The sequence below is a fragment of the Micromys minutus genome (assembly GCF_963924665.1).
Source record: "Micromys minutus genome assembly, chromosome: 1".
Lineage (NCBI taxonomy): Eukaryota > Metazoa > Chordata > Mammalia > Rodentia > Muridae > Micromys > Micromys minutus.
The window spans coordinates 260,161,545-260,180,672 of NC_137969.1; the positions used below are offsets into that span (position 1 = coordinate 260,161,545).

At 39.7% G+C, this 19,128-nt stretch overlaps 1 protein-coding gene across 1 annotated transcript in view; it reads right to left on the reverse strand.

Annotated features, from left to right (window-relative positions):
• ABCB5 (ATP binding cassette subfamily B member 5) overlaps positions 1-19,128 on the reverse strand; it is a gene marked incomplete at both ends in the record, with an annotated part of 107,555 nt that overhangs the window by 32,557 nt on the left and 55,870 nt on the right. Inside the window, 5 exons of the mRNA XM_080940602.1 lie at positions 2,420-2,503; positions 7,250-7,327; positions 7,467-7,571; positions 8,858-9,001; positions 13,057-13,197. Of these exons, the coding sequence (XP_080796728.1) occupies positions 2,420-2,503; positions 7,250-7,327; positions 7,467-7,571; positions 8,858-9,001; positions 13,057-13,197 (552 nt within the window). The remainder of the gene's footprint in view (positions 1-2,419; positions 2,504-7,249; positions 7,328-7,466; positions 7,572-8,857; positions 9,002-13,056; positions 13,198-19,128) is intronic.

Consider the following 19,128-nt stretch of genomic DNA (forward strand, 5'->3'; position numbering starts at 1 on the left):
TGTTATAAGAGCAGCATTTTCAGTTACAATAAGCAAGTTTCATATGATCGCCAGCATTAGATGCTTATAATGTATCAAGCCAGGCAATGTTCTATTTTTTAATTATATTTTTTTAATTTGTGTATATATGTCTCTCTGTGTGTGCATACACATGCTTGTGTAAAGGTCAACTGTGGAGTCCATTGTTTGCTTCCACCTGGGGCTTCTGGTGGTTGGAATTCAAGATCACCACACTGTGCAGCAACTGCTGTTACCTGTTGGACCTCTCTCCCTCCTGCCCCCACCCCCCCTTCCCTCCCTCCCCTCCCTCCCTTCCTTCCTTTCTTTCTTCCCTTCTCTTTTCTAAGACAGGGGTTCATTCAAAGTATGTGAAAGATAGGCAGTCCACAACACTTTTTTGAGAGTAGGGGGTTTCCATGGATTTACCAGGATTGACATTTTCTGCTTAAGGCAGTAACTAGCATTTCACATCCACTGGCTGGTTACACCGACCTACTGCCTATTACATGAATACTGAGCCCAATGTATTTTGCATATTTTTAACCTATGTTTGCTAGTAAGAAAGAGGCCTTTGGCCCTATTTTAGAAACGAAATCCTATCTAATAAAATCTTAGAGATTCTTCTCAACTTTTCTAGAGTTCATATTCAAGTAAAGTTTAAAATTTCATCTTAGAGTGGAAAGGTGGCTCAGTGGGTAAAAACACTCAACTTTGAGAGAGCTTGAAGGCCTAAGTTCTGGTCCTTAGCAACCACATAACTTAGGCATAGCCATGTGTACTGTAACCACAGCACTGGAGGAGACAGAAGATTGCTGAGGTGTTCTGGTATCTGCCTAGCTCCAGGTTCATCCTTGTCTCATAGGAATGAGAAAGAGAGTGACAGAGCAGGATGCCTGATGTTTTGGCCCACTCATCCACTAGTGTGCATGCACACGCCCACATCCACATTAACAGAAACAATCTCACCTAAATTAAAAATAAGACAATTTGCTTTGTACTCATTCTCTCAATTTGATTAAAATATTAATTCTTTTATCAAAGTTAATTTTTTAACTTTATTCGAGTACACTGTACTTGTCTTTAGACACACCAGAAGAGGGCATCAAATCTCATTACAGATGGTTGTGAGCCACCATGTGGTTGCTGGGAGTTGATCTCAAGACCTCTGGAAGAGCAGTCAGTGATCTTAACCACTGAGCCATCTCTCCAACACTGAAAGTTAATTTTAATAAAATAATTTGAAGAAAATTTGTATTTGTCCTATATCTATGTCATTGATCTATCATGTATCTATTATCTATTATATCTATCATGTATGTATGTATGTATCTATCTATCTATCATCTATCTATCTATCTATCTATCTATCTATCTATCTATCTATCTATCTATCTATCCATCCATCCAACCTCACCATATAGCCAGGTTGGCCTTGAATTTATTATATGAAAAAAAAGAGCTACCCTGGAATTTAGAGCAATTCTTTTGTCCCAGCTTCCTAAACCGTGAGATTACAGACATAAACTATCACACCTGGCTAGCAAGTTGATCTTTTCCTCCTGCACAAAACCCTGTTCCTACATGTATTCAAGTATCATGTTTAGTGTTTTGCTATTGCATGAATAACCTGAATATGATGAACAGTGTCTTATTTGTTTGTGATATGACAGACCATGGTTATGTACATGGCCTACCATGATCTGCAAAGAGCACACCACTAGGCATCAATAGATATCCCTTTAAGTGAGGTCTTAGTTTCTGAGGAAATGAAAATTAAACTTTTCCTTTCATTGACATTTCTGGAGCTGGGTGGATGCTTTTAAGTCTAGCAGTTGGAGGTCGAAAAAGGAGCCTCATGGGTTCAAGGCCAGCCGGGGCTACTCAATGATGCTCTGTGTCAAAGCAAAACAATAGAAAAATGTGTGCTAGGTGTGTTTTTTCCTTTTGCTATTCTTTGATCCGCTATTTCCTCACAAACTCCTGTCTCTAATTTTTAGAATCCTTTTTAGTTTTAGACTTATTCTAATACATGTACCAAAGCTTCTTTGTTTTAGGTAAAAAATAGCCTGATCCCACAGATATCCTTGAGTCTTTCCTTAAAAATTCCCATGCGGGCCATGTTACTACTTAATGCTTAATACTTAATGCTGGGCTATCTCAGCATAAGCCACAGATAAGCACAGGTACATACGCATGCCATGCAGAGTGCTGATTAATAAATAAAACAACAGATGAGGTAAGACAGCTCAGAGGGAAAAGCTACCTTCTACCAAGCCTGGTGCCTGTGTTTGATCCCGGGTGGACATAACCAACTTCAGGAAGCTGTCCTCTGACTACTACATGTGGGCTGTGGCTCATGCTCACCCACCCACAGAATACGTAAATGTAAAAACAAAATTTAAAATCACAATATACATACACCCTGAATGTGCGCTACATCCATGGCTAACGTTGTGGTCAGGGCTCCAGTGCTGTTCTCTTTACCATCAAACCAGGCCATATCCTAGAAAGAAGGGAGTTGACCTACTGTTAGAGAGACATTCTTCTCAAGTCTGAGATTTTCACTTTATGTTTTTTGAAGGAATTTAGGTGCTTTCTCATTTGCCATTAGTACTACAGATCAACAGACTTCTGCATCTTATTTCATAAAGCTCTGTCTTTTTTTCTCCCTAGACCGAAGAATGTAAGACCCACTTGTGGACTTGTTACCATTTTATAATATGTAGAGTGTAGACCTACAATTGTAGAATAGTCATTGTTAAAATGGCCACAGTTTTATTCCATAACTATTCGGTGAGGAGAAGAATACTTATTTACTTATTCATTTGCTTAGGGTTTGGGTACTGGGATTGAATCAATGCTCAATGCATGTTACATAACCATTCGCAGTGATCTGTATATCTAGAACATTGTATTTTTACAGTGGAGTAATGTCCAGTACAATTTAGAAACATTTTCAAATCTTTTTACTTAAACAAGTCAGTGAAAAAAATTCAAAAAATAAAAACCATCAAAACAAAAAATACCCATTTCTCTCTCCTTCAGGGTTCACACCAGCAAGATTTTACCTGGCACTTTTCTTACTCCCTAAGTTTGGTAACTTGTTGGCACTGTGAGGTAAGAGGTGGAAGGCTGGACAGCTGTTGCCTAGAAGCAGAGTCTGAAGAAGGCAGGTAAGAAACAGGAGCAATAAAAGCACAAGGAAGAACTGGCTCATTTTCAGCAGCTGATAGAGACAGCTCTTCTGAGCACTTAGCCTGAGGAAATGATCTCTTTTGATTGTTTCTTCACACTCACTCAGACCACACTTGTGGACTAAAACCCAATGGAGACACTGGTGAACATGGTTTCTATAACAACAACAGCAACAATGATAACAATAGCAACAACAATAATAATAAAAACTGTTGTTGTGATACAACCCAGCCAGGGCTCTGAGGCCAGGTTACACAGTGCTGTCAAGGAAACAGAAATTAAGCAGAAGCAGGGCATAAATCATGCAGCATGTGAGAAAAAAGAGCTGTGGAGAGTGTGGAGGAGGTGGGTGTAGCTGTGTAGAGCCGTGTTCTGTGAGCCATTGCTACGGGAGCTTTCCCAAAGGATTCAGGTTCTCACCTGAAGCTATGACGACTGTCTTTGAGTGAAGCGAGGGGAACATTCTGGAGTGATGGCTACAGTAAGATTACAGCACTGGAACCAGAAGCCAAGTGCTTGTTATTCTGCAGAACTTGCCCTTGAACTAAGAGATTCCATCTCCTTCCTAGTCATTTCTAGACTTCAACATAACATGGGACACATGAAGAGACTTTAGCTGTGCTATGAAAAATATAGAAAACTGAACTCTGAATATTATGTTCCAGATTCTGTAGTGTTCACTGTACCACACAATAAAGTCTTAGTCACCACCCATCCAATCAGCAGCATAGCTGAAACTCTTTTCTACAAGTCAGCAATTGTACAACCCTAGAGACTGTCTTCTTGTGTATTCAATATATGCCAAAATATTTAGCAGATTTTCTGGAGTTTAGCAGGTACCGAGTGAGAACTGGCTTGCTTTCTATCCTCCCCGAGGTAAAGCAATTTATAAATAGAGGCTATCAGGAATTTCAAATATTCCCTTCTCCTACCAACAATTTTACAACCACACTCAAAGAAGAGTGTGGCATGTGTTTTTCTTGTAGTTATTACAACAGCCCCATGAAGGATTTAATAATCCATGTTTTGGAGATTGGGGAAATGGATGTATTGAAGGAGGGACAGAATGACTAAGCCGAGGACACACAGTTGGCAAGTGCTAGGGCCCGGATCTGAGCTTCAGTAGAGAGGCCACAGTCCTTAAGAAACTGTCTTGTTCTTCTTCTCATCTGGCTGAGGCATTCTAGCTGAGTTCTATTTCTTGCTTCTTGAGCTCTGGTGTTTGTTACCTCACAACCTTTGGAAAAAGTTCCAGGCCTTCCTGAGACTTCTAAGTGGCTGCTGTCAGTGTTATTATCTGATGGCTGAAGGATTCCTTTTTGCCTAGATTTCTCCAACAAACAATTTAGAGGGGAAATTGGAGGGAGGGTGATCCCAAATATCAAACCCGACAGCTCTGTTTATCAATATTGACCACTAAAAATATCCTGAACAATAGTTCCAATCATGGAGTTTAGCAACAATCAGAATAATTATTTAGCTGAAAGGCTCTTAAGTAGTCACATAAAGGATAGATTGTGTATGTACAGAAAACCACACCCCATTCTATAAACATGTCTACTTCAGTGAGATTCCAAAATGGTTGTAAAAAGGCAGTGCAAGCCTCAGCATGCTTTCTCAAGCTTCGAAGTTTTATCTTAGGACAGAAACCCGGGCAATAAAAGTTAGGTGAAATCTCATATTAGCTGTCTCCCTGCCACAGACAAATCAACACTGTGAAGGCACTTACAAAGAAAAGACTAAAAATGTTGTACCTACACCAGCCACTCCATCAAAAAAAAAAAAAAAAAAAAAAAAAAAAAAAAAAAAGGCAGATATAAGATGCAAGAATTCAGAAGAACATTCAGTAATAAGAAAAGAAAAAAATCTGCTGAAAGGGACCTAGTGAAAATATAGAATAACTGAGTGAAGTTGGTTAAGGAGCATGTGGGTTCTTTGTTTAGCTTTCATGGTTTTGGAGGGCAGAGCCGATGGTCTGGAGAGTAGTAAGTCCTTGTTTAAAAGTGTTTCCGTGTCAGTGGTCTTCATATTGTAAAAGCTAGAGAAGTGTCTACAAGTCCTTGTTTAAAAGTATTACTGTGTTAGTGGTTTTCGAATTATAGAAATAGAGAAGTGTCTATGTGGCATCAACCACCAGAGCACTCGACAGCTGTTCTGGACGTTAGAGCAGCTCAGGATCTTGAGGCTCTTTCCTCTGAAAACATCTTGTGAACAGGGTCTGGAGAGATGGGTCAGTGGTTAAGAACACTTGCTGCTCTTCCAGAGGACCCAAGTTAGGTTCCCAGCACATAAGTCAGGCAGCTCAACAGCCTCCAACTCTAGTTCTGGCCTCCTTTATAACCTGCATTCATGTGCGCATACCCACATGGAAATCTGTGCAAACTAATAACTAAAAATAGAACAAATCTTTAAAAATATTCTGTGAACAAAACGGAGGTCCAAAGTAAACATAAAAATATACTTTTTTTCTGTGTTAAATATTAAGATATTCAAGAGGCAGTTAAAAATTCTATGAACATAAATAGACCTGAACTAGGAAAATCATGAATTCATGAAAAGAGAAATGGTAAGTCAGTATGTGTGAAATATAGTTTTAGTTAATTATGGTCTCACATTAATTAAGATTCGAGGCAGAGACATAAGGTGCTAATAAGTAACAAAATAGAAATTTACCGGGAGTTACTTGCAGGTGTTAGATCTGTTTTCTAAAATTGTTTAAGATTTGAGGATGCTTCTATTGTGGGGAAAGCGTTGAGCCAGGACCTTTCTGTACCCACAGAGAGCATAGTAGCACCCACTGCTGAAAGCTTGTGCTACACTACAAGGGCCTATGGAATTCATTGCATGGCAGCCCGAAGACTGGTAGGTAAGAAGATGTAAAAACTGGGGCTGGAGAGATAGCTCAATGGTTAAGAGCACTGGCTGCTCTTCCAGAGGTCCTGAGTTCAAATCCCAGCAACCACATGGTGGCTCACAACCATCTGTAATGGGATCTGGTTCCCTCTTCTGGTGTGTCTGAAGACAGCTACAGTGTACTTACATATAATATATAAATAAATCTTAAAAAAAAAAAAAAAAAGAAGATGTAAAAACTGATTTTTGACAGCTCCCCTGGAATGGCAGGAACTCCATTTCTGAAAAGCACTTGCCAGGCAGGAGACTTTCCCACCAGCTCTGCTGACAGAAGGTAAAGCTGGACTTCAGTGATTATGGGCTCTCAGGGGAATCCATCCACCTCAGACACCAGACTTTCCTCTGGAGGAAGATTAGATCTTCATCTGCCAAGTTCTGTTGTTTCCAAGAGCGACTGGTCATCTGCAGTAGTGCCTTCGAGGCACACAAATGCTTTGTGAATTGATGACTTTCTCCACAACAGCTGAGAGCCTGGGGGATTTTTGAATGTGGGGAGAAAAAGCTTCTCTGGCCCATGGATGAGACCTTAGGACATCAGGGGGGTCCTGCAAGGGTATTTTGAGGTGCCAGAGCCCATATCACTCCTTTTAAGTTTTAACGTGTGGTCTTTCTTTCTCATGCCCTGACATACCTTTGTGCATCAAAGGGAAGCTGAATGCAATGAATACTAGTAGACCTGAAATCTTTTATTTTGAAGCCTCATCACTGGGATGTGCTTTACTTTTGGATTTTTAAAAATTTTAATTGTGTGTATGTGCGTGTGTTTGTCTGTACATTGCTGTGTGCATGTGAATGCAGTTCCCTCAGAAATCAGAGATGGTCACATTCTCTAGAACCAGAATTACAGGTGGTTGTGAGCTATCTGATGTGGGGTTCTGGGAACCGAACTCAGGTTTACTAGGAGAGCAGTGTGCATTGTTAATTGTTGAACCATTTCTCCAGACCCAGGATATGCTTTTATTAGAAGAGTATGCTCATAAGAATTTTAATGGTGGATTTTGCCACCTAGAACAATAAAAAGTATGCTTTTCAATGATCTAATATAAAGACCATGCCAAGAAATAGAAAAGAATTAAAGGCTAGATTGTCTGATAACAAATCTAAATTAAAAGAAGAAAAAAACCTCACTCCATTCACTGACCTGGTAGACCATGGCTTTGAATGCCGAGTGTCTTAATCTCATGGCTAAATTTTCCTCTGCTCTGCCATAAAACAACCCCTAGGAACCAAACAAAAAGTTCTACATTAATTCTTAACTCTTCTTGTAACATTCAGTTATTATGTTTTAAACTGGAATAGAGAAGATAATGTAAACATGTAACCTTGCCCAGAGCTGAATTAGTCAATTCAAGGTTTACCTGCATCAAGTAGGTGACAAGAGCAACAATGCCCAAAACAACTAACATCATGGAGTAGAGCTCTGCATCCTGCTTTAATGTAGCTTTATTTTTATCTTCAAACATCTGAAAAGGAACAGAGTTTCTTTCAGAAGCTTGGAGGAAAGTATAAACAGAAAACAAAACCAAGCTCGCTTAAAACATCTCAATACATCAGGATTTTCAACAGGAACTGTAATGTAAAGAAAAAAGCTACATGTTTCTGAGCCAAAGGGAAAAAAAAAACAAAGAACAGAAAACCCCAAATAAACACTATTATTCCCTTGTCTACTTTTAATACACAAGATAAAATCAACTTACTTTTAATTTTCCTGCATTTGCCTGGTAAATATATCAGATAAATGAGTCTTGTATCATAGAATGTTTTCCCCTTTTTTATTATTTGAATTTTCATCCCTTTCCTGCCTTCCTCCCTCTTTCCCTTCCTTCTTTGTATGTGTTTGTGTAAATTGGGGTATTTATGTATAGGTTAGAGGTCAACTTTGGTAATAGATTCTTTCTTGCCGTCCACCTTGTTGAGGCAGAGCACATCCTGTTTCTGATGCACCTTTTAGTTTGCCATCTGTACATGTCCTGTCTATGCTCTGTCTCTGTCTTCCATCTTGCCATACAGTACAAATACTTTACCACATTTGGCTTTTTATATGCATTCTGGGGATCAAACTCAGGTTATCAAACTTGTGTGGCAACAAGTACTTTTACCCACAGAGACAGCTTTCTGACCTTATGGTATTTTTTTTTCAAGTAGATCAGCAGTTTGAATCATTATTTCTAATAATCTTTAATAGCTCACCTTTTAAAATCTTTTTCTAAAGCAAGACATTTGTGCGTTCCCCTAGAAGATGTTTGCAAAGCTATGTATTAGATCTACACGTTGGTATGGACTGCATCTGTGCACAGGGGTGCTAAAGTCAGTCTTAGTCTATTTAGATCCTGAATCAGTCAACTCTTCAAGAGCTCTGGCACAATCCCAAACTCGTATTCCCTCTCCCTGAGCTGGCTGGTGATAAAAGTCTGTCATTGTTTGGACAGGTTGGGGAGAGAGAAGCTGTATCTGTAATCTTTATTGCTTCAGTGCTTAGGAATGCTGATGCGACACTTGAGTCAGAATTAAAATACAAAGCAATTTCTTTACTGATCATCCAGTCAACAAGACCCAGCTGAACATTACAGAGCAAACATGGTTCATTTCCTAGGCACAGGAGCTACCTTTCCTACCAGGGACTCTGCCCTAGGGTTGACCCACTGAAAGTTCTGGTTCCCATTTTGCTGATCCATACACAACAGTTCCGTGCTCTCAGATTACGATTATTTTAAGTTGTTAAAAGCCTGAACAAGTGAGTTTTACTTACAGTGACTAATTTTCCAAAGATGATGGAAAATGTTGGGTGAACGGATCCATTTAAAGCAGAAGCCAATGTTCCCAAAACCACAAAAGGCCATTCAGACTTGCTTAATTTAAATATTTTTAATAGTGAAACTTCAGGAAGACTTGCCTATAAGTAAAACAAGTTGATTAGGAACATCAGTCTGAGGGCATCATGGAACCCAGAGAAGTGAGGCAGGATACGCAGAAGCACACTGGAATCTATCAAATAACAAATGGCAGCGTACAATTATATTTTTCTTAGAAAAAATTAACATAGTTATTACTAATGATGAATCTCAAACATAAAAGAATCTTACACCAAATTGATGTAAGTTTTTGGAACTTTACTTAGTTGTACTAAGTACAAAATGGGTCTGGAGAGATGGCTCAATGGTTGAGGACCAGGATTTGATTCCCACCACCTACATGGAAGATCATAACCTGTAACTCCAGGCCCAGGGCAGCTGGTGCCCTCCTCTAACTTCTCAGACACTGTACACACATGATACACAGACAAAGAAAAAAACCAGTCATACATGTAAGAAATAAAAAAAATTAAATAGGAAGCACACAGTAGGCCACTTGTTCAGGTAGCTAAGATCCATTTTTCTTATTCTTGTCAGATTGAATATTATGCTTTAGGCAAGAGCTAGGCAGGAAGTCAGCAGAGAAAGTGCAGGAGGTCAATGCTTTACTAGAATTTTAGCCTTAGAACTGTTCCAGTTTGTTTGTGTGGTGTGGTACAAGGGCATACATCCTGTAAAGTAAGGCTGTGTGCTCATAGACTGCAGGGATGGCTTCCCATACAGTCCATGTGAGATAACCAGGAACACTGCTACACTCACCAGTGTTTGATGAATTAATGTTTAGCTGTTGCACGTTCAGAAACGATTTACTGTTGTCAGTTCTTTTGTGACTGAGTAATTGTGATGCCCTCTAATGCAGTTGTGAATCACAGTTTTAAAAGGTATATGTATATATAGTGTGTGTGTGTGTGTGTGTGTGTTCCTATGGATTGAAAAAGCCCAGATTTAAAAACAAAACAAGGACTGGAAAGACGGCTCAGGGGTTAAGAGCACTCACTGGTATTTCAGAGGTTCTGAGTTCAATTCCCAGCAACCATCTGTAATGGTATCCAATGCCCTCTTCTGTGTTGTTCTGGTGTGTCTGAAGATAGCTGCAGCATACTCATATAAATAAAATAAATAAATCTTTAAAAAATAAAAACAAAACAACAAAAATGGAGCACTCCTTATGTAGTGTTAACAAGGCAGAAAAAAACATAAAATAAAAAAAAGCAAAACAAAATGAAAAATCTCTGTAAAATCGTGAGTAATGTCATGAGAAATTAATCTGATGCAATGTTACATTATATTACAGATTAAAGACAATCTGATGTAGAAATATGAAATAGGCATTTTTTTTTATAAAGGCACAAACTGATCTGATGAAGTTAAAAATCTCCTAAAGAATGTTGTTTCATCTGATTATTTTAGAAGTTTATTAAGTTATGATTTGTACAGAGCCAATTGCACATACATGAGCAGTTTGAGAGTTTGGAAGCAGCTAGTTATTCATGAATCTATTAACATAGTACAACTGCTTCCCCAGAAGATTCCTCCTGCCTTTTGCAAGCCCCTTTACTCTAGCCTCTCAGTTGCCAGGCCAGCTCCTTCAACCTTTGCCCATCCCTGAAACTCACATAATGTTTCTGTCTCTTTGTTTTTTTTCCTCTTTTTGCTCACTTTATAGTTGTGGTGCTGCTATTTTTTTTTTTTTTTTTTTTTAATGCTTTGGGAGTTTTTTAATATAGCCTGGTTCAAATGCTCGAGTTGATATGAGGTTTACAAGTACTTTCAGTTTATGGTTTATTCTGTTGCTTAAACCTGGTAATGTCTGATTTGTTATTATTTTTCCTTATCAGTATGTTTTTGGTATTAAAGATAAAAAATCTTAAAGTCACAAAGATTTTTTTACTAGGTATTCTCACATAATTTCAATGTTTTTACATTAATGAAATGTGTGTGTGTGTGTGTGTGTGTGTGTGTGTGTGTGTGTGTGTGTGTGTGTGTATGCACATGCCACTGGGCACATGTGTAGCTCAGAGGACAACTTATAGAAGTCTATTCTACCATACAGTGTGGAAATCAAACTCAGGTAACCTGAAGTCTTTAGCCCCTAATCCATCTTCTCAGCCCTTTTGTGTTTTGTTTTGTTTTACTACTAATTTTTATTAAATACTAGATGTAAATTTTACTCTATTGGTTACTTGAAATAAATGAAAATTCCTATTCTACCCACCAATGACATCTACAGTTATTAACAGTTGGCAGTGTTGGATAGGGTATCAGAAGGGCTGGGGTACACAATCCAGAACTCAGCCGGTAACTGACAAAGGATCACACAGGGGTCAGGAATGTGGAGCTAGGGAGAAGGAGAGCTCTGGGCTCAGGGAAGTGGTACAAGAAAGATGGTGGATGGTGCTAATGACAAGGCATGCTGGACTTTGCTTTTTGTCAACTTGACACAAACCAGTGCCTTTAAGGAAGAAAGGATTCTCAACTGAGAAAATGCCTTAACATGGCCTGTAGGCAAGTCTGCGGTACATTTTCTTGATTAATGGCTCACAAGGGCAGGCCCAGATCCTGTGGGCAGGGCCACTCCTGGGCAGGTTATATAGAAAAACAAACTGAGTAAACCACAGGAAGCAAGTTGGTAAGCAACCTCCAAGGCCTCTTCTTCAGTTCCTGCCTCTAGGCTCCTGCTCCCTTCATGATGGATTTCAGTTGTATGCTTAAATAAACCCTTTCCTCACCAAGTTGCTTTGAGTATGGTGATTATCATGGCAACCTGACCAGGGAAGGTGCTGAGAACATTCAGTTGTGGGTCTAGAACCCAAGGTGAGTTAGACAGGTAGAATGAAGTCTCTGAAGAGACTGCTGAATACTGTCAGGGAGCAGGGGGCATAAACCTCTGTGCTGGGAGCAGCCCTGTTCATGGGAGCAGAGGGTACCGGAGGAGACCTGAACTGTGCAAGGCCGCTTGTCTGCATCCAGGCTGTTGCAGCAGGAGTGGCTGGTGAAAGAGACATTGAGATGAACTATAAACCCCTCTCCACGTTCAGGGAAAGCAGGTAGTATGCAAATGACCAACAGGGTTATGATACTATGGCCTGCGGTTTAAGAATCTTGAGTTGGTTGTGACTCCCAGGCTCTCCTTTCTTCTTAGGATGGTGCCTTTTCCTTTTTTAGTAGTTGGTTTGGATTTCTATAACTGTTTACTTGTTGTTCATCCAGTTCTTTGTTTAAGACACTCGGAAGTCCTGTTGAATGCCCTCCAGACTCAGATCCATAGCATCCTAACTCAAATTAAGACGGTGGTGGCCCTAGAGTGGCTGGGGTGGCATTTCAAGCTGCAGTTTTAACCCATAGTTTTCCTTGAAGGAAGGTATAGTGGTAAATATTAGAAATGCAGCAAATAGTCCATTCACCATGCCACCCCGTACTCTTCACCTCCATGGCTACCCCCATGCAGTGGCCACCCTCTCCTGGCTGCCTCTCTGCGGCAAACTCTGCTCCCATTCCCAGCATCTGACCCCCTGTGATTATTGTCACAATTTCCAGTAGTTCGACCAAAAAAAAAGAAAAAAATCAAAACTCTTAAAGCTTGTAATTTATCAATCAGGTTTATATTGGTAAATTTTCACTTCACAAAACGTCCACATAATAAACTTAGAGCCAATTAATATTGATATGAACTGTCCACCTGGATAAGACAAATTGGTCTGTACTAATCCATCCCTTATAAGATATTCATAGCTACCTGTGGTTAGTTAAAGCCACATGGGTCCAGGTCATCCTCCATCTTCTCTCCTTCTCTTCCCTTCTCCTATCTCCTCCACCTTTCCAAAACTCTGTCCCTGCCTACCTTTTCACCGCCCAATCACTTGACGTATCTTGTGCCTGCTCTCACCTGTATACAGACATCAACCACAGGAAGGACCTTGTTGACATTAATGCAGTCTGTTAGACGCCCCTCTTACTGTCACAGAGAAGTGATCGCAAATGCTTTGTGAACTTAGTGGCACTATACTATTTTATTGTAAGTCAACTATACATTTTATAAGGATCAGTTGGACTTTGGAGAACATGTGTACAAGCAGGTTGGTAGGTGAACTATTACCTTTTGATGGTGTACAGCTTCCTCAAATTGGTCAGTGCAGGGGGACTTGGCGCTATTCACATCACACAGAGAACCACAGCTGATGTTTCCTGCAGTTGAACATGTTCTTGACTCCATTTGTTCACCGGCCTTTTTAATATCCTTCAATGAAGAATGTACATGCTGTCATAATGATGCCTTAAACAAAGAATGTACATGTTGATGCCTTAAAAATACAAAGGTGTGGGTAGGGAGACAGCTCAGCTGCCAAAGTGCTTGCCCAGAAGACACAGGACCTGAATTTGGTTTCTAGGGCACAAGTTTTTAAAAAGCTGGGCATGGTGGGACTGTACTCAGCATCCTAGTGCCTAAGAGGAGAGGAAGGGGTTGCACTATTTATGGGTGGGGAGATGGTCAGGGAGCAGAAGGGTGAGGATGTGGACAGATAGAGGTAGCTTGATCCTTTTGGCTTGCTGGCTACCAAATTTAGCTTACTTGGTGAGATATAGGCTAATTAGAGACTCTTACGTAAAAAGCAACCATACAATGTGGATGGTGCCTTTATTTTTTTCAAATAGTTATTTATTTATTTCATGTATGAGAGTACACTGTTGTTCTCTTCAGATATACCAGAAGAGGGAATCAGATCCCATTACAGATGATTGTGAGCCACCATGTGGTTGCTGGGAATTGAACTCAAGACCTCTGGAAGGACAGTCAGTGCTCTTAACTGATGAGCCATCTCTCCAGCCTGGATGGTGCTTTTACACACACACATGAATACAAACACACACATACATGCACACACCCATACATACCCATGCATCCATGCACATATACACACACATGCACTTGTGTGTGTACACACACACAGAACATAACATACTCAGATGCATGCATGCATACACATGCATACACACATGCACACACATGCATATACACATGCACAAACATTTTCACACACATGCATACTCATGCAATGATGCATACACACACTCATAAACTCATGTGTACACATACAGAGATACATATACACATACACTCACACAGATATATACATGTAAACACACACACACACACACCCAATACACACAAAGAGAAAGAACACAAAGGTATTTTATTGTATTACTTTAAGACTTATGTGTGTGTGGCCAGGACCTGAGACAGAACTTACCCACAGCCCAATCTGGACTGAGAGTTCAAAGCAAAATGGGTGCCTGTTGGTGCTCCCTTAGAATAAAGTGTTAAAATATATATTACTGTTAAAATCTAAGCTAGATTGCACTGTACCTACTTTTCCTTTTTGTAACTAAGAAAGATGAGGACAATTTTATTGAGACACCCAAGAGCAGCTTTCTTCATTGATCCAGGAGCAAGAACATGGATTCGTGATTTTACCAGATGTTCCTTCTAGAGTAGGGAGTTTACACAGATGGTGGGACCTCAGATAGGGTAGAAGCTGAGAGAAGGGCAGGTGGACCAGGACCACATTCCAGGGATGCTTGGCTTCTTCAGTAGTCTGAAGAGCAGCTAATGAGTTACAAAGGTGCTGTGGATTTTAACCAGGCTGCCTTGTTATTACCATCCACAACCAGACATTCCTGTGCTGTCATCTTTCTTTCTGTAATTTCCCTCTACCATGGAAGAAATCTTTTATTTAGCTTTTTTTTCCCCTTCAGGGTTACTCTGTGGAAAATTTAAAATAGAATTTGAGCAGGTCTCATAGTAAAGTTTTCTGGGGAAGAGTTCCATTATTGGTTGGAGACAATCCATTTTTCTAAGGCTTGTGCTAGACAAAAGAAAGAATAAGGAGAAGGGGGGATGAGTGTTAAATGTTTTAAGTAGAGACGGGGTTGAGGGGTTAAGAAAGGGTAAGGACCAACCAAAATTAAGGATGTATGAAAAGTCCTTATGAAAAACGATTTACTTTTTAAGCTAACTAAAAAGCTATATAATTAAGAAAAAAAAGGGAGTTGAATATAAGTACCCTGCATGAGTAAACGCAAACCTTCTTGCCAGGACTCTGATACCTTACAACTCAAGGAGGCCCCAGAGCCTTCAACACAAAACAGGCTGTTGTCATTGCTGTTAGCTGCTCACCAGAACTAGAGAGATGGTAGGACCCTACTGTTGAAAAGAAAACACATTTTGGTTGTAAGACATAGAGAAACCAAGCTGAGACTGACTTGAGAACTTCCTGCTTCGAAAGTGCTGGAAGACTGTATGAGAAGCCGGTATGTGTGTGTGTGTGTGTGTGTGTGTGTGTGTGTGTGTGTGTGTGTGTGAAGGCAGATTAGTCTTACCCAGCATGGACCCTGAGTACTACCACCCTGACCTAGCAAGGTGATACCACAGTGGCATGAAGGTTAATGGGGTAACTGCTTTCTTATTAAACCTGAGGCTTGGACACAGGAGGAAATTGATGGCTGTAAGTCTGACATAACTGGAAACACAATCAAAGCTCATAGATTGAAAGGTCATAACTCATAGGAGGGAACATATTGTTAAATGAACATGTCAAATTGTCTTCTAATTATTTATGCTTATATTCATAAATTAGTGTTACCCTAATCTTGTCCAGAGAAGCTACCTTCTGCAGTGGGCAGCAGTTAAGACAGAAACTGAGAGCTGCCTAAAGTGCCAAGAATAAATGACTTATCACTAAACTGGACACCTCAAGGATCAAGGGATATAGTGGGGAAAAGGTGGAGAATGGGGAAGAGCTTTGTGAAATACTGTCTTCTGGACACAAGATGACTACTGCACCCACTAACTCACCACAGCCATGATCACCTGCACAAGATCAAGCCAAGAAGATCAGTTTTTCAGCAGACAGCACTGATTGGCCTCAGTGAGTTACGAAAATAAAAAGAAAAGACAACAGAAAGGATAGTTAATGAAGATGGAAGGGAGGATGTTGGGGAGTGGGTTGGAGTTTGGCGTAGGTCAGAGATCAAGATACACTATTTACATATATACGTTTGTCAAGATACAAATATAAGATTCTAAAAATGCATCTGTACTTGATTCATTTTTTTTAGATTTATTTATTTATGGATTTTTTTTTTTTGCCTGAATATATGCCTGGTGCCATGAAAGTCATGAGAGGGCATCAGATTCCATGGAACTGGAGACGTTTTTGTTGTTGTTGTTGTTTTGCTTTAAGACAGGATTTCTCTGTGCAGCCCTGGCTCTTCTGGAACTCACTATATAGATCAGGATGGCCCAAAACCCACAAATCCACCTGCCTCTGCCTCCCAAGTGCTGTGATTAAAGGTATGTGACACCACCACCTGGTGAAATTAGAGTTATGGATGGTTATCAACTATTATGTTAGTAATGGGAACTGAACCTGGGTCCTTCGCAAGAGCAACTAGTGCTTTTATCCACTAAGCCATCTCTCCAGCTCCTTTGTATTTGATTTTATTTCATATGACTCATGCAAAATAATTCCAAATACTTATAAGAATTAGCTCATTTAGTACTTGCAATAATTAATTAACCAATTACTGCATTTCTCCCCATGTTAGGGATTAGGAAGTAGAAGCACAGATAATTTAAGACATTTATCCCAGGCCCTAGAAGTGTGACTTATAGAGTCAGTTATAAGTTACAAGAGCTCCTTCCTCAGCTACTGTGCTGTGCTGCTTCTCAAGTGTTCTTTCTTTCTTTTTCAGTGTGTGTGTGTGTGTGTGTGTGTGTGTGTGTGTGTGTGTTTGTGTGTGTGGTGTATATGGTATATATATGTGTGTTTGTGTGTGTATGTGTGTGCATTGTGCATGGTATGTGTGTGTTGTGTATGGTGTGTGTGTGTATTTGTGTGTTTGTGTGTGTGTTGTATATGGTATATGTGTGTGTGTTTGTGCGTGTGGTGTGTATGGTATATATGTGTGTGTGTGGTGTGTATGGTATATGTGTGTGTATGTTGTGTGTGTGTGTGGTAGGTATGTTTGTTTATATATGTGTGTATATGTGTGTATGTATGTATGTGTGGTATGTATGTGGTGTGTGGGGGGTATGCATGTGTGTGGGCAGTGTGTGTGTATGTGGTGTGTATGGTATATGTGTGTGTGTGTGTGTGTATATGGTGTGTGTATACCTGTGTGCTTGTAAATGCAGATGTCCAATATTGACATTGAGAGTCTTTTCTGATCATTTTCTATCTTACTCATTGAGGAAGGGTCTCTCAGTTGAACCCAGAGAGCACTGATGGTTAGTCTGGTTGGGCAGTATGTAATGGAGATTTTGACTCTTTTGAAATTCTAGGGGTCCCCTACACTCATGGGAATCTGGAACTATAGCTCCCCTACTGGTGACAACATAGAATTACAGGGGTTCCCCACACTGGAGGGGATCTGAGTTATAGGGATATGACACACTAGTGTGAATGTGGAATTTCAGAGGGGCCGCCACACTGGTGGAGATCTGGAATCTGGTCCTCATCCTTGCAAGGCAAAGGTTTCTCTCTCCCCACCCCCACCACCTGTTCTCATATTTTCTTAGCCGTTTCTTAGCTTTGCTATTGTCATAGTAATGGATTTTCAGAATGACTAATTTTGACACTACAGTCAGCCGGGAAAAATAAATGCATATGGAATTTGAAAAAGGAATCACTTGTTCATGCGTGGTCATTGAGCATTAAGAATACAACATGCTCTGTATGCATTGACACAGTTTTGGTTACCTGAGAACACTAATCTGCTTCAAAGAAGGTGTTAAAACATTTTTCATAATTTTAATACAAAGGTATCATTTTTTATTTTCTTACAGTGTGAAACCCTTTAACTCAAGGCCTAGTAATGGACTTTTAGTTTAATTGTAATGAAAAACTAAAGATGTGTTATTCCTAAAGATGATGGTTCTTAGAAACAGTTCTTAAAAATCTCAAAAAGTGACTGGGGGGTGGAAGCAGAACCTGCCTTTATTCTTAGTACTTGGCAAAAGGCAGATGGATCTCTGAGTTTGAGGCCAGTCTAGTATTCAGCATGAGTTCCAGGACAGCTAGGGCTATAGAGAAACCCTGTCTTTAAAGGGAAATAAACAAACAAACACACTCAAAAAGAGAGAAATATGTCTTTTCTTACTAGTTATATTGGTTTGGAAATACTGAATATGACTCATAAACTGATTTCTCTAAGGCAGAGATTCCCAACCTGTGGGTCATGACCCCTTAGGTCCTATATCAGACATCCTGAACATCAGATATTTACATTACACTTCAAAAGAGTAGTAAAATTTCAGTTATGAAGTACTTGAAATAGTTTTATGGTGTATGGGGGGGTACCATAACATGAGGAACTTGATTAAAAGACCACAGAATGAGAAAGATTGAGAACCAATGCTGTAAGGAATGAAAAATTATGCAAATTCAGTTGTCAAATAATATTTTGCTTTAATTTTAAAGAAAACACAGAATATAGACAAATATGAACTAATATCTAGTAATTAATCAATTAGGCTGTATTTCCTTTTTTTAGTGTATGCATGTGTTTTTATATGTAAGTGCGTGCGTGCGTGTGTGTGTGTGTGTGTGTGTGTGTGTGTGTGTGTGTGTGTGTGTAGGACAGAAGTTAACGAGTGCCTTCCTCTATTAACCACCATTACTTTTTGAAGTAGGGTCTGTCATTAAATCTGGGTTCATGAGTTTGGCTAGACTGGCTGGCCAATGAGCTTCAGAGATCTACCTGTCTCTGCCCATCTCAGGGCTGGACTTTCAAGGAGGGCCACAGTGTCTGGCTTTTACATTGTGTTGAGGATTTGAACTTAAGTTCTCATGCTTATATGGCAGGCATGTTATTGACTGAAACATCTTCACAGAAACTTCCCCACTTTAAAAACAAACAAAACAACAAAAGCAACCTTTGTCTCACTATGTGTCTGGAACTCATAAGAATCCTGTGCTTCTGCCTCCTGAGTGCTGGGATTATAGGCCTGAGTCACCATGCTCTGTTTAAGAGTATATTTCAAATTTGTTTTCATTACCCTTGGGTTATGCTAAGTAGCACTTAGTGGAGTAGAGGAAGTTAAAATTTCTAGTTTTATTATAAACCTGATGAGGAGATGGAGACTCTACTTCCTAATTTGTAAAACAAT